General features: G+C 50.0%; 2 protein-coding genes across 2 annotated transcripts; both read right to left on the reverse strand.

The window, feature by feature from the left end:
* Positions 1-1,952: 1,952 nt before the first annotated feature.
* On the reverse strand, positions 1,953-2,894 carry LOC102451557 (olfactory receptor 52K2-like). Its single transcript, XM_006114205.4, has one exon. The coding sequence runs from the start codon at positions 2,892-2,894 to the stop codon at positions 1,953-1,955; it is 942 nt and encodes a 313-aa protein (XP_006114267.4).
* Positions 2,895-12,670: 9,776 nt separating this feature from the next.
* LOC102451790 (olfactory receptor 52K2-like) lies at positions 12,671-13,612 on the reverse strand. Its single transcript, XM_006114206.2, has one exon. It carries the CDS (start codon positions 13,610-13,612, stop codon positions 12,671-12,673), a length of 942 nt encoding a protein of 313 aa, XP_006114268.2.
* Between the last annotated feature and the right edge of the window lie 8,156 nt (positions 13,613-21,768).

Consider the following 21,768-nt stretch of genomic DNA (forward strand, 5'->3'; position numbering starts at 1 on the left):
CACCCAGGTTTCTCTAGCGCCCCCTGCTGCTACCCCGGGGTTTTGGGGAAATCCTGCCCCCGCTTACATGCCTCCACCAATACTGGAGTCCGGTGCCCTGAATCAATCTGATTTGTGGTCTCCTCTGTCCTCTGTGGTTACTGGCCATGCTTGACGCCTCCCGCACAGCCTGCAGGAAGCCCTCTTGTTGCCAGTCCCCAGCCCGGTTCTCCTCTGCTCTCCCTGTTTGGAGATTGTCCCCCAAACCTTGCTTTCCACACCCTGCCCAGCCGCCAGTCACTACACTTCCACCCAGCCCAGCCATAGCCTTCTTCCCAGAGCTCTTTGCTGCAGAGAGACCCCATCCTTTCTCCATGCCAGACCTCCCTTAGTCTCCAGAGAGCAGCCTGCTCCTGCCCAGGCTGTTTTCAGCACAGCTCTTACTGTCTGCCAGGGGTCTCTGCTCCTTGGCACCTTTCCCAGCATTCTCTGCTTCAGCCTGCGATTCCCATTCCTTCCCTGAGCAGACCAACACCCAGAATGCCGCACCCACAGCCGGAACTGGGCAAAAGGGCAGGCTGGATTGTTGTCTGCAATGAGGGTCAGCACGAGAGGTGGTTAAAAAGCCTGCCCCAGAAGTGATAGAACAAGAAGTTTCTGGTCCGTGTGGCGGAAGGGCTAGCACAGCCCAAGCAGTTGCTGCTAGGAAATGCAGAGCTGGATCTGTGTCTGGACACCCACCCAAAGCCTGGGTTGGAGTCAGGCCAGCTCTGACGTAAGGCACTAGTATAGGGTGCAGGGCAAAGGGACAGGCCCAGATGGCTGCGGAAGAGCGAGCGTGTGGTAGGGACCCAAAACAGCGAGAAATGCAGGTGCTCAGAAACCATCTGGTCTGTTCAGATTGAAGCTCATAGGAGAGGGAAGATCTCTCACTGTGTATTGCCCAGCCTCTCACCGGCTGAGATTCTGAGCTCACCAGGAGCAATGGTCTCAACTTGCGGTGGGGATGGTCTAGGCTGTATAATAGGAAAACCAACTTTTCTAGGAGGGAGGTGAAGCACTGGGATGGGTTGCCTAGGGTAGGGGTGGAATCTCCATCCCTAGAGGTGTTTCAGTCCCAGCTTGACCAAGCACTGGCTGAGATGGTTGAGTTGGGTTGGCCCTGCTTTGGGCAGGGGGCTCAACTTCATGACTCCTGAGGTCACTGCCAGCCCTGGGATTCTGCGATTCCATGATCTGCTGCCTGCACTGTGAGCCAGGAAATGGGGGAAAACTCCTAGTGGCCCCCTGTGCTTCAGGGCCAGCCCTTTGTGAAGTCCTGTGGGCCCAACTGTTACTATAGCAACAGCCTGGCCAGCGCCTCAGCTGGTGTGAACGGCCAGAGATGCACTGACCTCAGCGCCAGGCCACTCTGGGATTTTGGGATTCTATGGAAGGGGTAGGCAAATTCCGGCCTGTGGGCCAGATTCGGTCCGCAGGGTTAGTCCCTGGTGGCCCCCCACCTCCATGTTTACCTGAGCCTCCATGGGTATCGGACGTTCTCAGGTCTGACTGGCCGCAAATTGCTGTTCACAGCCAATTCAAGTAGCGGGAAGCAGCGTCCCAGTCTGTGGTGCTTCCTGTAGTTCGCATAGTCCATGAATGGTGATTCATGGCCAACCAGAGCTGAGATCCTCTGATACGTGCTGAGGCACAGGTAAACGTAATGGTGGTGGCCCAACAGGGACTAACCCGGCGTTTTTTTTATTGTCCACCCTGTTCTATGGGCCGGGTGGAAATGCTGAGTGAGAAAAATGAAAAGGGGAAGTTGGGTTTGGCTGCAAATGCAACAAGCATGTTTATTAGCCCTGCTGCCCAGCCAGGCCCAGGTGGGAGGCCACAGCAGGGTGTGACTGAGCCATGTGGATTCCCTGCCTTGCTGATGTGGCCTCCTCAGATCTTGCTGCATTGCTGCTGACCCCTCATGTGGGATTTTAGGCTGGCTTGAGGCCCAGGATATGGAGCAATCTCAGGCGGATCCCTGGGGTTCTCACCCCGTAGATGATGGGGTTCAACATGGGAGGCAAGAGCAGGTAAACGTTGGCGATGAGGATGTGGACGTGGGGAGCCACGTGGCCAAAGCGGTGGGAGAAGAAGGAGAAGAAGGCGGGGGTATAAAACGCCGTCATGACACAGACGTGAGAGGTGCAGGTGCTGAGGGACTTGCCCCGGGCCTCCTTGGAGGGCAGGTGGAAGATGGCCCGAAGGATCAGAATGTAGGACAGGACAATGAGGATAAAATCTAACCCTGCTGTTAGAAAAACAATAAGCAGGCTATAGGCTCTCATGGCTGTCGTATCCACACAGGCCAGTTTCACGAGGGCCATGAACTCACAATAGGTGTGAGAAATGACGTTGGTTGTGCAATATGGAAGCTGCTTGAGCAGGAATGGGTGTGGGCCTATCACCATGATCCCCCTGAGCACAACGCCAAGCCCTATCTTGGCTATGGCCCAACTGGTCAGGATGTTGGAGTGTCGCAGCGGGTTACAGATGGCGACGTAGCGATCGAAGGCCATGGCCAGCATGAACCCGGACTCCATGTTAGTAACGCCGTGAATCAAAAGCTCCTGGGCCAGGCAAGCGTCAATATGAATGGCATGGTCCTTGAACCAGAAAATGCAGAGGGTTTTGGGCACGACTGTAGTTGAGATGACCAGGTCGGCGAATGCCAGCATGGCGAGGAAAAGGTACATGGGCTCATGGAGGCTCGGCTCGGATTTGATCACAGCCAGGAGGAGGCAGTTCCCTACGACAGACAGGATGTAGAAAGAGCAGAAGGGGATGGAGATCCAGACGTGGGCCGCCTCCAGCCCTGGGATGCCGAGCAGGATGAAGGTGGAGGGGTGGGGTGCGGTCCAGTTGGAAGTTGCCATGGTGAGGCCGGTTGGATGTGTTCAGTGTGCTGGCATGACTGCTTCCTGCACCTGCAACTGACCATTACACAGTCATTAATTGGCGGATAGGAATACAACAATTCTGCATCCATCCTATGCGACTAACCTGGTCTTGAGTCCTCCTGTACAGACATTCCTCCCTGCTTACAGCAGTTTTATCAGTAAGTGAGGGCTCAGTGGTGTTTTTTTTCTCTCCTCTCCTCTTATTCAAATCACTACTTTTTTACCTTTGGCAAGCAGGGCATATAGGGTATGTCTAGACCAGGCATGTCCAAAGTCCGGCCCGCGGGCCAATTGCGGCCCGTGTTCCGGTTTAATACGGCCCCACAGGTAATTTGGCAATATCTATCTTTTATGGCCCCCAACGAATCCATATGTATTGAGATGAATACATTGTAAAATCTCAGTTAATGTCAGTTGGTCTAAATCAGTTATAAATATATTTGGACACAACATGTATACTTGGTGTTATGTTCCTGTTCATATTTTTTGAACTTAAAAGTTGACAGACAACCTTTGTTACCAATAATATGTAATGTACTTTACAATGTTCCTGACATATATTTCAGCTTCCTGGATTTTTTTTTCATCTGGCCTTCAGATATGAAAGGCAGAGTGATTTAACACCTGTTTAGATTTGTCATCCATGTGACGAAATGGAAAGTATGCTGTTTGCAATAAACTTTGCATAAAATAGTTAATTTGCATTTAATTTTAATGGTTCAAAGAATGTCAGGCAAAATGGTCAGCCCTCACGCTTGTTCACTTCATCAAATCTGGCCCTCTTTGAAAAAAAGTTTGGGCACCCCTGGTCTAGACTATAGGCTTACGTTGACATAAGTTTTGTCGACAGAATCTGTCGACAAAACTTATGTCGACATAGAGCGTCTAGACTACATCCAGTTCTGTTGAAAAAGCAAGCCGCTTTGTTGACATAACAGTGTGGATGCAAAGGACAGTGTAGATGCAATAATGCCTTCTATCGACAGAACTCTGTCGATAAAAGGCGTTATTCCTCGTAGAATGAGGTTTACATACGTCGACAAAACTCAGGAGTTTTGTCGATGTTATGTCGATATAACTCAAAGGCAGTGTGGATGCAGGTATAGTTTTGTCGACAAAAGTCCACTTTTGTCTACAAAACCCCGGGCTACGTCTAGACTGGCCCCTTCTCCGGAAGAGGCATGCTAATTTCGAACTTTGGAATAGGGAAATCCGCGGGGGATTTAAATATCCCCCGCAGGATTTAAATAAACATGGCCGCCGCTCTTTTTCCGGCTCGGGGAAAAGCCGGAAAAGAGCGTCTAGACTGGCGCGATCCTCCAGAATAAAGCCCTTTTCTGGAGGATCTCTTATTCCTACTTGCAAGTAGTCAGAGGCCGGAATTAGCAGCTCTTTGCCAAATTCTCTCTGGGTGTGTCTAGACTACAGGGCTACATCTAGACTGGCCCCTTCTCTTGCAAGTAGGAATAAGAGATCCTCCAGAAAAGGGCTTTATTCCGGAGGATCACGCCAGTCTAGACGCTCTTTTCCGGCTTTTCCCCGAGCCGGAAAAAAAGCGGCGGCCATGTTTATTTAAATCCGGCGGGGGATATTTAAATCCCCCGCGGATTTCCCTATTCCAAAGTCGAAATTAGCATGCCTCTTCCGGAGAAGGGGCCAGTCTAGATGTAGCCCTGTAGTCTAGACACACCCAGAGAGAATTTGGCAGAGAGCTGCTAATTCCGGCCTCTGACTACTGCTGCTCTACAAGCAAGGAACCACAGACAACCCCCAGGGCGATCCCTTGCCGCACACACATGAGATGAGGACCGCTCATACACCTGGCCGGAGAGCAGACTCCCAGCACACAGGAGAATCACAGAGGCCATTGTCCATGCATTGAGCTAATCCCAGTTACAGAGGCAGAAGCTGCCTGTCGACATCGTCATCACAATTTCAGCCCAACGCAGATAGATTCAAGGCTACGCTGACAATAACCTACCAGCCACATTCTGCCTCCAGCCCCGTGCAGTTGGTGGCTGTTGGATTTAATGAGACGGAGGCAGCAGCCGCTAAGTGAGGGAGGAATTAGACCTCACAGGGAACAGCCTGGACACCGAATTTCAGACCTCCCATCCCACCCAGGATATACAGGGCGCTCTGCCCCAACGAGGGGAGCTGGGAAAGGAAAATTCGCTCAATTCATGTTCCCCAGCCAATCCCCACTGGACAGCCCTGCCCTTGTCTGCAGTTAAAGGGGAAGGAACCGCGAGGATCCACCTGGCTCGTCACAGTCCTGCAGGCCAGCCATGCAGACATGACTCTCAGCGTGCCCCTCTCTGAGCTTCCCTCACCTGTGACAACCTGCAGGGTCCCCCCTCACCCACCTCATCTCTCTGTTTCTTCTTGGCTATTGTGTGACCATTAACCAGGGTCATTTCTGGGCTGCCAGGCCCTGCACTCACCCAACTCCTGCGCAGAAGAGAGGCTCTGACGTGGCAACAGGCGGTGTCCGGAGCAGCTCTGTGCTGGGCTGGAGGAGAGCTGGGCGGGGAGGTTTATAGCCATCGCTGTGCAATCCCGGCAGGGTTTGGGCCTCCCCTGAGCAGTTGAACCTCAGCAGAGAGGGTGAAACAGACAAAGAGGCCCCTGATTTTCCCCTGCTGGGCATACAGAGCCCCAAGGGAGCTGGGGATTGCAACATGCTAAGGGCTAGTTAAGACAACAGGTAAACCACTCCTAATTATAAACAATGAGAAGGTCCTGTGGCACCTGACGGAGTCACAGATTGATTGGAGCTTAAGCTTTTTTGGCGAAGACCATGAAAGCTTATCCTCCAATAAATCGGTTAGTCTATAAGTCACTACGGGCCATCTCGTCGGTTATGCAGATTCAGATTGACATGGCTACCCCTCGGATACTTGTCCTAATTATAAAGTAAATTAGAAGCTGTGCTGGGCTTACCAAGGAGTATGAACTGTAGGATCCAATTAATGTTCTGCATGTTCCTGGAGTCATTCATAGACCCAGCTGCAAGAAAATTGCCGTCTGCCATTCGGTGGCAGAAACCTCAACATTTCCCTGGTGCGACTATACTTGAGTGGCGTTGTGACCATATGCGCCAGGTCAGAAGGGGACTCTCAAGGCCGTTCCCCACTCTGGCACTCTGGTGGCTGAAGTTGAGGGTCCCAGGAGACTTTAAAACATCTTGTCCCTAAAAGCTTGTGTTAACTATTCTCCATTGTGCCACATTCCCTGGCTTTGGGTTGGTATTGTCACCATCACCCAAATGCAAACACCCCTTTGAAGCCCAGGAAGGCGCACTTGGGAATTCCCTCCCATGAAGGACCCTCACACTCTTTTAATCCTCTCCCTTGAGGGAGCTTGAGTACGGTAATTTCCCTTGCTATGTTGGCTTTGCAGTCTTAGGCCTGTGCACACCGAACATCCCACCTTCTAGGACACAGGAACCGGTCCATTGTCTTACAGGGGTGATTTGTAATAGCAACGACAACAACAGACACCAACCTCACACACTTGGTGAAACTACTTGGTTGCTAGGTGATACAGAGCAACTGGGGAAGAAAAGTAAAACACAGAGGCTGTGTCTACACTGCACCCCTTTTCCGGAAAAGGGATGCAGAAGAGACAAATCGGAATTGCAAATGCAGACGGGATTTGAATTTTCCCTGCTCCATTTGCATGAACATGGCTGCTGCGTTTTTCCAGCTCGGGGCTTTGCCAGAAAAAAGGGCCAGTCTAGACAGGGATCTTTCAGAAAATAAAGCCTTTTCCAGAAGATCCCTTATTCCTGATTTTGACTTTCCAGGCTCTGCTCTGCTCACACAACCAGAACAAGAAGGTCACTGTTTCCAATGGGAGCTCCTACACATGGTGGCTTCCCCTTTGCAGGCAAGACAATTTGGGTTCGTCTCAAGTTAGTGAGGCCAGTTTCGTTAACGGAATGACTGTCACATTCAGAAAAGGGCATTATCCCCCTCCCCCATTCATCGCAGCTACTCACTGCCCCGGCTCTGGCTAACTCAGGTGCGGGCCGGGCCCACCCAACAGTAGGAGGTCTTCCCAAGATGTTTCTGCCTGGCCATGCCCGAGATTGGCTTCAGGAAGTCCCTAGTGAGTGGAGGGAGGAAAGACTTGTGCTGGGACCAGAATCTCCCATAGGGCCTCCATGGTCTTTGAGCAGGTGCGGGCTCCGGGGTGCAGTTGTCAGGCCTGTCCTACTCTACCAAGCCTGGGATCAGGGGAACATGGAAAGCAGCAGCTCCATTGCAAGTACAGGATCCTGCTGCCAGCTCACTAGCTGCTCAGTGACAACACAAGCGATTAGGTCCCACATCTCATGGCAGTTTTCAGATGCAATCAGGGCTTGACAGCTTTACTGGCAAACCCTCCTTGTGTAGATGTAGCTTATATGGGAAGCAAGTGGCATACACGACACATGCACAAACACTTTTCTGCGGGCAATGTTATTGAACCATGTGCAGAGCTGCCCGAATGCTGGGGCATCCTAGGTCTCTCTCAGTCATGGTCCATCCAGGGCATGGCGCTGAGGTGGCATTTCTCCATTAGCTGGTTTAGGAAGGGGAGCTCAGACACTGGATGGCAGCTGATGACATCACTGCTACTTCTTCAGAGCTGGTTGGACAATTGCTCATTTTCTGGACATGCTAGGCTATGATACATCCCTTTGCAAGTTCTCAACCTGCTTCCTGAACTGTAGCCACCAGAACTGGGGACAGTATTCCACCAACAGCTCACAGTAATGGCCCTATTGAGAAGCTGTACCATGTCCCTACTTCTACTTCAGGTTTTCCTTCTTGTGCATCTGTGGATTGTCTGCTTTTGCTGTTGCAGCAGCCTGGGAGCTCACATTGCTTTGGGTAGCTACTGTGCCTCCTCCGTCCTGCTCAGAGTCACTCCTTGGCAGGACACCTTCTATCTTACTAACGTCACCTACAGTCTTTGTTCCTAGATTGGAACTTCACATTTGTGTGAAAACACATCTTCCAAGGGACCCACACTGCCATTCTCACAAAAATTGGATATAGGGAAATCCTGTGACCTCTGATATACACGAGGTCACCTAGGTTAGCACTACAATCCCTTCTGGCATTTTAATCAATGAGGCAGTGATCCAGGTCATTGACTCCGTTGTTCTCATCGTTGTTTACCAATCCACCATTTTTCGTTTGTCTATCCTGAATATTTTACAAATGAACATTGGCCCATGGACACATCACTTCACTAGACACACTCTGATTGGCTGATGCTTTCCAGTTTACAAGTCCTCCTTGCAAAGTCTCAGTTATTCAACTTATAGCTCATTTGATTTGGGCCACATTGACTGTCATAGTGCTTTTTAAATCGCAGAGTTCTATACCAAACTAACTCCAATGATTCAATGCATAAGTATATTATTCAGCACAATTCACTTTGTCAAGATGAATGTGTGATGTCATCAAAACAAAATATGTAGTTTGTTTGAAAAGACTTATTTTCTAAGAAACAATGATGTTGGATATTAATAATGCTGCTACTCTTCAATTCTATGTTCTGTATGGAATACTGTATGGAAGTTTATATCGTGTCCTCTATGAATGTTTCCATAATTCTCTTTGGGATAAATGTCATTTCCATTGTGGTTGGCATACTTAAAAAAATCCTTGCTATTGTTTTTAAGATGTTGGTCATGTTCTTTAATTGATCAAAGTGTTATTTATTCTTCCTCATAATCCCAGAACAAGAGATCACCCACTGAAATTAAAAGGCAGGAGGTTTAAGACAAAATACACAGTCAATCTATGGAACTCCTTGCCAGAAGGTGGTTATGAAGACAAAACTGTATCAGAGTTCCAGAAAGAGCTAGATAAATTCAGGGAGGATAAATCCTTCAATGGCTATTAGACAGAATGGGCAGAGATTGTCTCCCTATGCACCTGATTGTAAGAACGTGGGAATGGGTGATAGGAATGGATCATTTCAAGATGACCTCTTTTGTTGATCCCCTCTGAAGCACTTGGCACTGGCTACTCGATAGGCCATAGGTCGGACATTGGAACATCAAATTCATCACTTGCATATATTGATGATATTTCACATATAGCATGTCATGTAAGGTATCCTAGCAAAGATTATGAATTTCTGAATCCCACGGTCTTATCTAAATAGGTGTATCATCAGTGGGCATGAGGGAAGTGTTGTGGATTTGTCATCAAACTGTTCTGGGAGTGGAGGAACAGCCCCGATAGGATCACCTCCGTGACAACACCAAAGGAGGCAACGAATAGCCAGGTAGGTGTCCAATAACTAACAACAAGCATCATCCGGCAGGGCAGTAATAATGCCACAACTCGATTGCCCATGGCAATACCAAGGGAATTGCTTGGCCTGGCCTCGTGAGCCAGCAAAGCCTACCAGACATGCCTGGATGTGTGCTTCCTCAGGGCATGGGCTGAGGCTGTAAAATAAAAGACGTAGGCCAGGGATGGGGAACCTCAGCCTCAGAGGCAGCCCTCAGCTTGCCTGGAGCCATCCCCCAAAGCACAGAGATCACCCTGTGCTGGCACTCCAATCTCTCTGCTACCCACCCACAGGGCTGGAGCACACAAAATCCTCTAGCCTGACTCTCCCTCTCCCATGCTCTGCGGTGCGAGGGGAGCGGCTTCTCGGTGAGCGGTTTGTCCCTTTGCTTCTCTCTAGTGTGTGGCCCCTGATGGTGTTTTCTGTGGTTCATTGGCCCTCAAGGCAATAAAAGTGTCCCCACCCCTGACATAGGCCATATGATTTTCTTCTTCCTCCACCCCATGACTAATCTAATAAGGGGGACCAATCAGACTGCATGCTTCCTTCTATTTTCCTTTGATAATTATTCTGCCCTTTTGCCGATCGCTTACGCCTTATCGATCTGAATCCCTGCAGGGGGCGCCTGTCTTAGTTCCCAGAGCTGAACTCTGCCCCCTCTGGCTGTCCTCCAGGGAGCCAGGTGTCGGCACAAATAGGCAGCCCCTGGAAAAAGGACAAGGGGCTCTCCCCGTGCAGGCTCGTATACTGGTGTCAGTAATGGGCCAGCAGCCCTGGGTGGCCCTTTGTAAAGGTTCTTGGAGGGAGGAGGCATTTCTGTCGGCCTGATGAGTCAGTAACCCCGCCATCCTTGCGGAGTGAATGGCAGCCAGCAGTCTCGGGGAGCAGCCAGGGTGCTCAGAGTGTGTCATCTTCTATATTGGGGTCCAAGGTACCACAGCTGATCAGTGGCTGCAAGCTGAGCACTACCAAGGGTTAGCTCCCTGCACCTGAGGATGGCTGGTACCCAGGAATTTTCCTTCCTCTAATTAACATCCTGGCACCCAGCACCCAGAACAGCCCACCTCTGGCCCGGAGGGCAGAGGAGATTCCCTGTCTCCCAGGTGAGGTTATGAAAGGGTGTTCCTGCTTGTCCCAGCACACCGTCAACCTGTGGAACTCTTTGCCAGTGGATAATACGGAAGATAGAACTATAAAACAGTTTTAAAAAGCACAAGTTCATCAGTGGTAATTGGCCAGACTGGCAGGGACACAGCCCTATACTCTGGGCGCCCCCATATCTCTGCCTCCCAGAGGCTGGGATTGGACAACCATCCCACTGGAAAATGGTTCTGTTCATTGCCCGTGAAACCTCTGGATTGCTGGGAGACCAGAGACTGGGCTGGAAGGACCAATATCTTCTTGCGCTTGAATTGGAGAGAAGCAATTAACCTGCCCGCTACCACAAACCCCCTGTCAGAGGAATACAGCTGGGAAACAGACATTGTATCCCAGGTCTGGCACCCTCCCGCCGGCCTTTGCCATCATTGCTTCCTGCAGCCACCGTGGGAAGCTTGGACCTTGTTAAAATCTGCCCGTCTCCACTCACTTTAAATTGCCTGAAGCCGCAGGCAGCTTGCAATCATGGCCCCTGTGTCTCTCCATCCCTCCAGGAATCACAGCCTGCCTTTGGCAGTAATGACCAGATGCTCCTCTTGTTTCTCCCACCAACAATCCCAGCCGCCTTCCGTCACCACAGCCCCGATTTCCTGTCAGAATTTCCTCCAGTGTACGTCTGCCTGGGCACTGGCTGTCCTCAGCAAACAACTCCCCTGTTTTCTCTGCAACTTTCCAACCCGCTGTTCTCCACCCAGAGTCTCATTCTCTGGGTACTGGCTTCACCCAGGTTTCTCTAGCGCCCCCTGCTGCAACCCCAGGGTGCTGGGGAAATCCTGCCCCCGCTTACATGCCTCCACCAATACTGGAGTCCGGTGCCCTGAATCAATCTGATTTGTGGTCTTCTCTGTCCTCTGTGGTTACTGGCCATGCCTGACGCCTCCCGCACAGCCTGCAGGAAGCCCTCTTGTTGCCAGTCCCCAGCCCGGTTCTCCTCTGCTCTCCCTGTTTGGAGATTGTCCCGCGATCCTTCCTTTCCACACCCTGCCCAGCCGCCAGTCACTACACTTCCACCCAGCCCAGCCATAGCCTTCTTCCCAGAGCTCTTTGCTGCAGAGAGACCCCATCCTTTCTCCATCCCAGACCTCCCTTAGTCTCCAGAGAGCAGCCTGCTCCTGCCCAGGCGGTTTTCAGCACAGCTCTTACTGTCTGCCGGGGGTCTCTGCTCCTTGGCACCTTTCCCAGCATTCTCTGCTTCAGCCTGCGATTCCCATTCCTTCCCTGAGCAGACCAACCCCCAGAATGCCGCACCCACAGCCAGCACTGGGCAAAAGGGCAGGCTGGATTGTTGTCTATATTACGAGTCAGCAGGAGAGGTGGTTAAAAAGCCTGCCCCAGAAGTGCCGGCATGCTGGCTAAAGAAGTTTCTGCTCCGTGTGGGATGAGGGCTAGCACAGCCGATAACTGGGGAATGGCAAATACTGCTAGGAAATGGGGAGCTGGATCCATGTCTGGACACCCAGCCAATGCCTGGCTTGGACTCAGGCCAGATCTGAGAGAAGGCACTAGCAGAGGAAGCAGGGCGGAGTGCGGAGGGGGGCGCAGGGGGAGATCCAACAGCTGGAAATGAAGGTTCCCAGGGTCCATCTTGTCTGTTCAGATTGAAGCACCTGGAAGAGGGAAGGTCTCTAGTTTTGTATTGCCCAGCATCTCACAGGCTGAGACACTGAATACACGGTCTCAAGTTACAGTGGGGGAGGTCCAGGTTGGATATTTGGAAAAACTATTTCCCTAGGCGGGTGGGGAAACACTGGGCTGGGTTCCCTAGGGAGGGGGGTGGAATCTCCATCCCTAGAGGTTCTGAAGTCCCAGTTTGACCAAGCCCTGGCTGGCCTGATTTGGTCCTGCTTTGGGCAGGGGGCTCGACATGATGACTCCTAACCCCAGGATTGTAGGATTCTACGATGTTCTGCCCTCGCTGTGAGCCAGGAGACAGGGGCAAAACTCCTAGTGGCCACCATGCAGCAGGCCCAGCCCTTTGCAATATCCTGTTACTATAGCAACAGCCGGGCCTGAGCCTCAGCTGGTGTGAACGTCCAGAGCCCCAATGGTCTCAGCACCAGGCCACCCATGGATTCTAGGAGTCTATGGGCCAGGTGGAAATGCTGAGTGGGAACATTGAAAAGGGGGAGCTGGGTTTTGCTCCAAACCCAACAAGCATGTTTATTAGCCCTGCTGCCCAGCCAGGCTCAGGTGGGTTTCCGCAGCAGGGGTGACGAACCCACATGCATTCCTGGCCTTCCTGATGTGATTTGCATGGACCTTGCTCCATTGCTGCAGAGCCGTCTTGTGAAACTTTAGGCTGGTTTGAGGCCCAGGATGTGGAGCAATCTCTGGCGGATTCCTGGGGTTCTCACACCGTAGATGAGGGGGTTCATCATGGGTGGGAAGAGCAGGTAAATGTTGGCGATGAGGATGTGGACGTGGGGAGCTATGTGACCAAAGCGGTGGGAGAAGAAGGAGAAGAAGGCGGGGGTGTAGAACGCTATCATGACACACACGTGGGAGCTGCAGGTGCTGAGGGACTTGCGCCGGGCCTCCTTGGAGGGCAGGCGGAAGACGGCCCGGATGATCAGGATGTAGGACAGAACGATGAGGATAAAATCTAACCCTGCTGTTAGAAATGCCACAAGCAGGCTATAGGCTCTCATTGCTGTGGTATCCACACAGGCCAGTTTCGCAAGTGCCATGAACTCACAATAGGTGTGAGAAACGATGTTGGTTGTGCAATACGGGAGCTGCTTCAGTAGAAATGGGTGTGGGCACAGTAACATGGCGCCCCTCACCACAACGACAAGCCCTATCTTGGCTATGGCTGAACGGGTCAGGATGTCCGAGTGTCGCAGCGGGTTACAGATGGCGACGTAGCGATCAAAGGCCATGGCCAGCATGAACCCGGACTCTATGGTACCAACCGCGTGAACCAAAAACACCTGGATCAGGCAAGCGTTGATATGAATGGCCTGGTCCCTGAACCAGAAAATGCAGAGGGTTTTGGGCACAGCTGCCGTTGAGATAACCAGGTCGGCGAAGGCCAGCATGGCGAGGAAAAGGTACATGGGCTCGTGGAGACTCGGCTCGGATTTGATCACAGCCAGGAGGAGGCAGTTCCCCACGACAGACAGGATGTAGACGGAGCAGAAGGGGATGGAGATCCAGACGTGGGCTTCCTCTAGCCCCGGGATGCCGAGGAGGATGAAGGTAGAGGGGTGAGGTGTGGTCCAGTTGGAAGTGGCCATGCTGAGGCCAGCTGGGTGTGTTCAGTTTGCTGGCATGACTGCTTCTTGCCCCTGTAACTAACCATTACACAATCATTAATTGGTGGATGTGAACATGACAAGTTCTACTTCCATCCTATGAGACAACAGTAACCACGTCTTGAGTCCTCCAGTTCAGACATTCCTCTCTGGTTACAGAGGTTTTAGCAGTTAACGAGGGCTCGGTATTCCATTTCCTTGTGTCCTTTGTAGGCAAGGCATAGAGAGAATTGGACAGAGAGCTGCTAATTCCGGCTTCTGAGTACTGCTGTTCTACAGACAAGTAACAACAGACAACCCCGAGGGCGATCCTTGCTGTCTCCCAGCAGACAGAAGCTGAATCACAGAGGCCAGTGTAAACGTATTGAACTGATCCCATGTTCAGTGTCTGCAGAAACTTCCTGCAGACATTGTCATCACAATTTCAACCCAACATGGATGGATTCGATGTTACACTGACAAGAACCTGCCAGCCAAATTCTGCCTCCAGCCGAGTGCAATTGGTGGCCATTGGATCCAATGCGACCTAGGCAGGAGCCAGATCTCACAGGGAACAGCCTGGACACATATTATCAGACCTCCCATCCAGCCCGGAACATACAGGTGACTGCTGCAAGGGGGAGAGCTGGAAGCCTGCTGGGGAGAGGGAAATTCACTCCCGAGTTCACATTTCCCAGTCAAGCCACACTGGACACTCTGCCCTTCTGTGCAATTAAAGGGGAATGGAACCGTGAGTGTTCCCCGGACCTGCCGCACAGACGTGGCTCCCAGCCTGCCCCTCTCTGAGCTTCACTTCCTTGTGACAACCTGCAGGGTCCCTCCTCACCCATCTCAGCTCTGTGCATTTTCTGAGCTCTTACGTGAGGCAGGGGCTGTTAACGAAGGTTATTTCTGGGCTGCCAAGCCCTGCACTCACCCAGCTGTGCAGCAGAGGGGCTGCCGTGGGCAGCGGGCGGTGTCTGGTGCGGCTCTGTGCTGGGCCAGAGGAGAGCTGGGAAGGGAGGTTTATAGCCATCGCTGTGCAATCCCAGCAGGGTTTGGGCCTCCCCTGAGCAGCTGCAGCTCAGCAGAGAGTGTGAGACAGACAAACAGGCCCCTGCTTTCCCCCTGCTGGACATATGGTGTTGTCAGGGGAAGACAACATGCTGAGGGCTAGTAGAGATAAGAGGAAAAACACTCCTAATTATAAAGCCAATTAGAAGCAGTCCAGTGGTTGCCAAGGGGCTTGAACTCTAGGATCTGATTGACGTTCTGCACGTTCCTGGAGTCATTCATAGATCCAGCTGCAAGGAAATCGCTGTCTGCCATTTGGTGGCAGAAACCTCAACATTTGACTGTTGCTACTAACTTGAGTGGCATTGTGACCATATGCGCCAGGTGAGAAGGCCTCTCTCAAGGCCGTTCCCCACTCTGGCACTCCAGTGGCTGAAGTTGAGGGTCCCAGGAGACTTTAAAACATCTTGTCCCTAAAAGCTTGTGTTAACTATTCTCCATTGTGCCACATTCCCTGGCTTTGGGTTGGTATTGTCACTGCCACCCAACTGCAAACACCTCTTTGAAGCCCAGGAAGGCGCACTTGGGAATTCCCTCCCATGAGACATCCTCAACCCGTCTGGAGGGAGCTTGAGAGCTGTGATTTCTCTTGCTAGGTTGGCTTTGCAGTAGGCCTGAGCACACCGAAGCTCCCACCTTCTAGGACACAGAAACCAGATCATTGTCTTACAGGAGTGATTTGTAATAGCAACGACAACAACAGACACCAACCTCACACACTTGGTGAAACATTACTTGGCTGTTAGGTGATCCAGAGCAACTGGAAAAAAATTAAAACTCAGAGACTTGCTTCCCTGGGGATTAGTTAGGAAAGTTCAGTCTGAGGGGTAGTTGTATGTGCTCAGCACAGAGAAACAAACCAGAAATAACAAAAATACCCTAATCACGTCTGACTAAATATTCCCTGTTCTACTCACGTATCTGTTGCTTCAAGAGTTAGACCTTGCCTAGACATGGATGTGTCTGGATTCTCCATGCCTGGTTCACTGGCTTCATTCATGACCCTCCAGGCTCGGCTCTGCTCGCACAACTGGAAGAGGAAGGTCAAGGTTTCCAATTGGAGATCCCACTCTCTGTGGCTTACCCCTTGCAGGCAAGACAATTTGAGTTCGTCTCAAGTTAGTGAGGCCAGTTTCGTTAACGGAATGGCTGTCACGTTCAGAAAAGGGCATTATCCCCCTCCCCCATTCATCGCAGCTGCTCACTGCCCCGGCTCTGGCTAACTCAGGTGTGGGATGGGCCCACCCAACAGTAGGAGGTCTTCATGAGCTGTGGCTGCCTGGCCATGCATGAGATTGGCTTCAGGGAGTCCCTAGTGAGTGGAGGGAGGAAGGACTTGTGCTGGGACTGGAGTCTCCCATAGGGCCACCATGGTCTCTGAGCTGGTGCTGGCTCCAGGGTGCAGTTGTCAGGCCTGTCCCACTCTACCAGGCCTGGGATCAGGGGAACATGGAAAGCAGCAGCTTCATTGCAAGTACAGGATCCTGCTGCCAACTCACTAGCTGCTCAGTGACTACACAAGCGATTAGTTCCCACACCCCATGACAGTTTTAAGATTCAATCAGGGCATGACGGCTTTACTGGCAAACCCTCCTTGTGTAGATGTAGCTTATATGGGAAGCAAGTGACATCAGCGACACATGCACGAGCAATCACCTCCAGCCAACATTGCTGTCTCAGCTAAACTTTCTAGGGTATCATAGAATACTATGATAGAATACTAGGACTGAAATATCTCCAGAGATGGAGATTCTACAACCTCCCTGGGCAATTTATTCCAGTGTTTAACAACCCTGACAGTTAGGAACTTTTTTCCTATTGTCCAACTGAAACCTCCCTTGCTGCAGTTTAAGCCCATTGCTTCTTGTTCAAGTTTTCTCCCTCCTCCTTGTGACACCCTTTTAGATACCTGAAAACTGCTCTCATGTCACCCCCTCAATCTTCCCTTTTTTAAACTAAACAAACCCAATTCTTTCAGCCTTCCTTCATAGGTCATGTTCTCTAGAACTTTCATCAGTCTTGTTGCTCTTCTCTGAACCTTCTCCAATTTCTCCACATCTTCCTTGAAATGTGGTGCTCAGAACTGGACACAATACTCCAATTGAGGCCTAATCAATGAAAAGTAGAGCGGAAGAATGACTTCTTGAGTCACAATACACCTGTAAATGCACCCTAGATTCATGTTTGCTTTTTTTGCAACAGTGTCACGGTGTTGACTCATATTTATCTGTTGGTCCACTATAACCCCTAGATCCCTTTCTGCAGTACTTCCTAGACAGTCGCTTCCCATTTTGTATGTGTGAAACTGATTGCTCCTTCCTAAGTGGAGCACTTTGCATTTGCCTTTATTAAACTTCAACCTATTTATCTCAGACCATTTCTCCAATTTGTCCAAATCATTTTGAATTATGACCCTGTCCTCCAAAGCAGTTGCAACCCCTCCCAGCTTGGTATCATCTGCAAATTTGATAAGTGTACTCTCTATGCCAATATCTAAATTGTTGATAAAGATATTGAACAGAACTGGTCCCAAAACAGACCCCTTCAGAGCCCCACTTGTTATACCCTTCCAGCAGGATTGTGAACCGTTAAGAACTACTCTCTGAGAATGGTTATCTAGCCAGTTATGCACCCACCTTATAGTAGCCCCATCTAAGTTGTATCTAGTTTATTGATAAGAATATCATGCAAGACCATATCAAATGCCTTACTAAAGTCTAGGTATATTATGTCCACTGCTTCTCCTTTATCCACAAGACTCGTTATCCTATCAAAGAAATCTATCAGATTGGTTTGACATGAATTGTTCTTTACAAATCCATGGTGGTTGTTCCCTATCACCTTACTATCTTCCATGTGTTTGCTGATGATTTCCTTAATTACTTGCTCCATTATCTTCCCTGGCATAGAAGTTAAACTGACTGGTCTGTAGTTTCCTGGGTTGGTCTTATTTCCCTTTTTATAGATGAGGACTAGATTTGCCCTTTTCCAGTCTTTTGGAATCTATCCTGTCTTCCATGACTTTTCAAAGATGATAGCTACAGGTTCAGATACATCCTCTATCAGCTTCTTGGCTGTGTCTACACTGGGCAACTTATTCCAGAAAATCAGCCGCTTTTCCGGAATAAGCTGCGAGCTGTCTACACTGGCCCTTGAATTTCCGGAAAAGCAACGATGCTCTACTGTACAAAATCAGCCGCATTTCCGGAAAAACTATTCTGCTCCCGCTCGGGCATAAGTCCTTATTCCGGAACACTGTTCCGGAAAAGGGCCAGTGTAGACAGCCCAGTAGTCTTTTCCGGAAAAGCGCGTCTACATTGGCCACAGATGCTTTTCCGGAAAAAGGGCTTTTCCGGAAAAGCAGCCTGCCAATGTAGATGCTCCTTTTCTGGAAAAACTGAAAACGGAATAGCATTCCATTTTAAGCATTTCCGGAAATTCATGCCAGTGTAGACACAGCCCTTGAGTATTGTAGGATGCATTTCATCAGGCCCTGGTGACTTGCAGACATCTAACTTTTCTAAGTGATTTTTAACTTGTTCTTTATTTATAGTAATAGATATGTAGCTGTGTTAGTCTAGTCTAGCTGAAACAAAAGACAGGACTATGTAGCACTTTAAAGACTAACAAGATGGTTTATTAGATGATGAGTTTTTGTGGGCCAGACCCACTTCCTCAGATCAAATTGTGGAAGAAAATAGGCATGACCATATATACCAAAGGGATACAATCAAAAAAAAGTGAACACATAGAAAAATGACAAATCACATTTCAGAACAGAGGGGAAATGGGAGCGGGGAAGGTAAATGTCTATGAGCTAATGATATTAGAGGTGATAATTGGGAAAGCTATCTTTGTAACGGGTAAGATAATTAGTGTCTTTGTTAAGACCCCGGTGTAAAGTGTCAAATTCAAGCATGTCATTCACATTCCCTTTCTTGTCCAGATTATGGACTGCTGAAATCCACTGTCTTAGCTTAATGTATGATTGTGTATGGCATGAGATAAGTGTTGTGTGTTTGTCATTAAACTATGCTGGGAGTTGAGAACTGCCCAGATATTATCACTTCCATGATAACAACAAAGGAGATGTCCAGGTGGAGATCCAGTAACCAGCAACAACCATTGTCCAACAAGGGAGTAATTATGCAATGACTCGGTTGCCCATGGCCATACCAGGGGAATTGCTTTGACCTGGTGAGTCAGCAAAGCCAACAGGTGATTCTTCCTCCAGCATCTGTCTGGGCACCGGCTGCCCAGAGTAAAGACACCCCCTGTTTCCTAGAAAACTTTCCAACCCGCTGTTCTTCTAGAATCATCTGCCTGTCTGGCCACTGGCTACACAGGAAATAATCCCGGCTTCCCTAATGCCCCCTGTTGTTATCCCAGGGTACTGTTGAATTTCTGCCCTTGCTAAAATGGAACCCCCAGTGATGGAGCCCGGGGCCCTGAATCAATCTGATTTGTGGTCTCCTCTTGCCTCTGTGGTTACAGGCCATGTTTGGTGCCTCCTGCACATCCAGTCAGAAACCCTCTTGTTGCCAGTCCCCAGCCCTGTTCTCCTCTTCTCTCAGTGTGCGGAGACTCCTCCCCTCCTCAATCCTTGCTTCCACACCCTTCCCAAAAGCCAGTAATTACGCTTCCACCCAGCCCCGGCCATAGTCTTCTTCCCAGAGCTCTTTGCTGCAGAGAGACCCCATCCTTTCTCCATCCCAGTTCTCTCTTATCCTCCAGAGAGCAGCCTGCACGATCCCAGGCCGTTTTCAGCACAGCTCTTGCTGTCTGCCAGGGAACTTAGTGAAAACAGGGATATGATTTAGCTCCTTGCTACCTTCCCAGCGTTCTCTGCTGTAGCCCACAATTCCCATTCTTTCCCTGAGCAGACTGACTCCCAGGATACTTTGCGTTTGGCCAGAACTGGGTACAGGAGCAGGCTGGATTCCCATCTACCATGAGAGCCAAACAGAAGAGGTTAGTAAAAAGCCTGGCCCTGAAAGAGACTCTGGGGTTACAGAAGTGCCGGCATGCTTGGAAAAGACGTTTCTGCTCCAGATGACATGAAGGCTGCTGTAACCCACACACCTGCTGGTTGTGGATCACTGTCCCATGTACTGGCACCTAGACCACATAGAGAGAGAATGAGTTTGCTCTACAGCCTCAGCTCAAATCCAGCTGGATTTGAGCTCAGATGGCAGAAGCTCATGAATTCTCATGAGTTCCAGAGATCCCAGGTTCTGTTCTGCCTGTTGGCATTATGCTAGCACAGCAGATGACTAGGGAATTGCACATACTGCTAGAAAATGGGGAGCTGGACCTGTGTGGAGACACCCACCCAAACCCTGTGTTGAAACCAGGCCAGCTCTGAGATAAGGTCGATGCAGGGCAGCAGGGAAAGGTGCAGAGGGCTGGGCATGAGAGAGAGTGTGGTAGGGAGTGGGTCGAAAAGCTGGAAATTAAAGTGCCTGGAGTCCATTTTGTCTGTTCAGATTGAAGCTCATGGGACAGAGAAGCTGTGTATTGCCCAGCATCTTATAGGTTAAGTCTCTGAGCTCACTGGCAGCAATGTTCTCAAGTTGCCGTGGGGGAGGTCTAGGTTGGCTATTAGGAAAACTATTTCACTCGGAGGGTGGGGAAGCACTGGGATGGGTTCCCTAGGGAGGGGGTAGAATCTCTATCCCTCGAGGTTTATAAGTCCTGGTTTGACCAAGCCATGGCTGGGATGATTGAGTTGGGGTTGGTCCTGCTTTGGACAGGGGGCTGGACTTGATGACTTCTGAAGTTTCTTCTGACCCTTGGATTCTAGGATTTTCTGCCCCCTGTGTGAGGCAGGTGTCATGGCTCAGTTCCCTAATCTGGCACTTCAAGAGTAGATATGGGGGCCCGCTAGAAGAAATAAAATCTATTAGAACCTGTCTCTGTAATTCCCAGGAACAAACTTATCTGGCCTGAGTTTCCCTGAGATCCAAAAAGAAATATTCTGATCTGACACCACCAAGTTTATCTAAAAATATAAAATAAACTCTTTTCCAGAGAAGAAACCACTCGGAATCACTGTCCTGAGGCAAAGCTCTCCAGCCTGCCCCAACTTCCATTTTGCTTGGAGTTGGGATAATAGGCAGAGATCAGTAGGACTCTGCTTCTCCTGGGTAACCTGGTTTCACTTAGGCACATAGGTTTAAGGACACAAAAATCAACCGACACCAGTTGACCAAAACAAAAAGAAAACACTTTTATTATTAAAACAAGATTGCTGTTGAAAGCATAGTAAATGACTGGGCGTTAAAAACCATGGATTGAAATAGACTCAGGGATTCTCTCTGGGCTGTAATTCTTAGTTACAAAAGAGAAGAGAAAAAACAATTAATGAGCTCAGACATGATTTCCAAACCCCCAAACAAGGAAAACAATAAAACCTGGCGGACTATCTAATTTTTCCCCTACTTACACATTTCAATTAATTCAAGGAGTCTGTTTCTGGGAGAGTCCATCTCTCCTACTCCATGGGGAAAAACTGCTGCTTGCACCAAAAAAACCAAAACCAAAACCCACCGTCCTAAAACAACCTCTCTCTCATTTGAAATTTCTTATCTGCATTTTATTGGTAGAATGCCCAAAGCCCCTTCCCTCACGTACATGTCCACAGTTAGCTTAACACTTTCCTCGCTCTCCAGATAAGGCAAACTCTCCCTTGCAGCTCCTATTCATAACAGCAGGAAATGGGGCAAAACTCCTAGTGCCCTCCATGCTGCAGAACCAGCTCTTTGTGAAGTCCTGTTGGCCAAATCCTTAGCACATCCGAGCCCATGCAACAGCTGGTGTGAACAGCTGGAGCTCTGCTGGCCTTAGCACCAGGCCATCCTAGGATTGTATGATTCTATGGGCCGGGTGGAAATGCTGAACCAGAACAATGAAAAGGGGGTTTCCTGCAAACTCAGATGAATGTGTGTCTTATCCCTGCTGCTCACCCAAGATGAGGTGGGTTTCCATAGCAGGGGGTGACTGAACTATTTGGATCCCTGGCCTTGTGGGCCCAGAGTCAGCTGCATGGTCCTTGCTCCACTGCTGCTGACCTGTCATGTAGGACT

The sequence above is a fragment of the Pelodiscus sinensis genome, chromosome 1 (genome assembly GCF_049634645.1).
Source record: "Pelodiscus sinensis isolate JC-2024 chromosome 1, ASM4963464v1, whole genome shotgun sequence".
NCBI classification, from domain to species: Eukaryota; Metazoa; Chordata; order Testudines; family Trionychidae; genus Pelodiscus; species Pelodiscus sinensis.

Excerpts from the sequence above, each read along its gene's own strand:
- LOC102451557 (XM_006114205.4), bottom strand. The coding sequence starts at position 2,894 with ATGGCAACTTCCAACTGGACCGCACCCCACCCCTCCACCTTCATCCTG.
- LOC102451790 (XM_006114206.2), bottom strand. The coding sequence starts at position 13,612 with ATGGCCACTTCCAACTGGACCACACCTCACCCCTCTACCTTCATCCTC.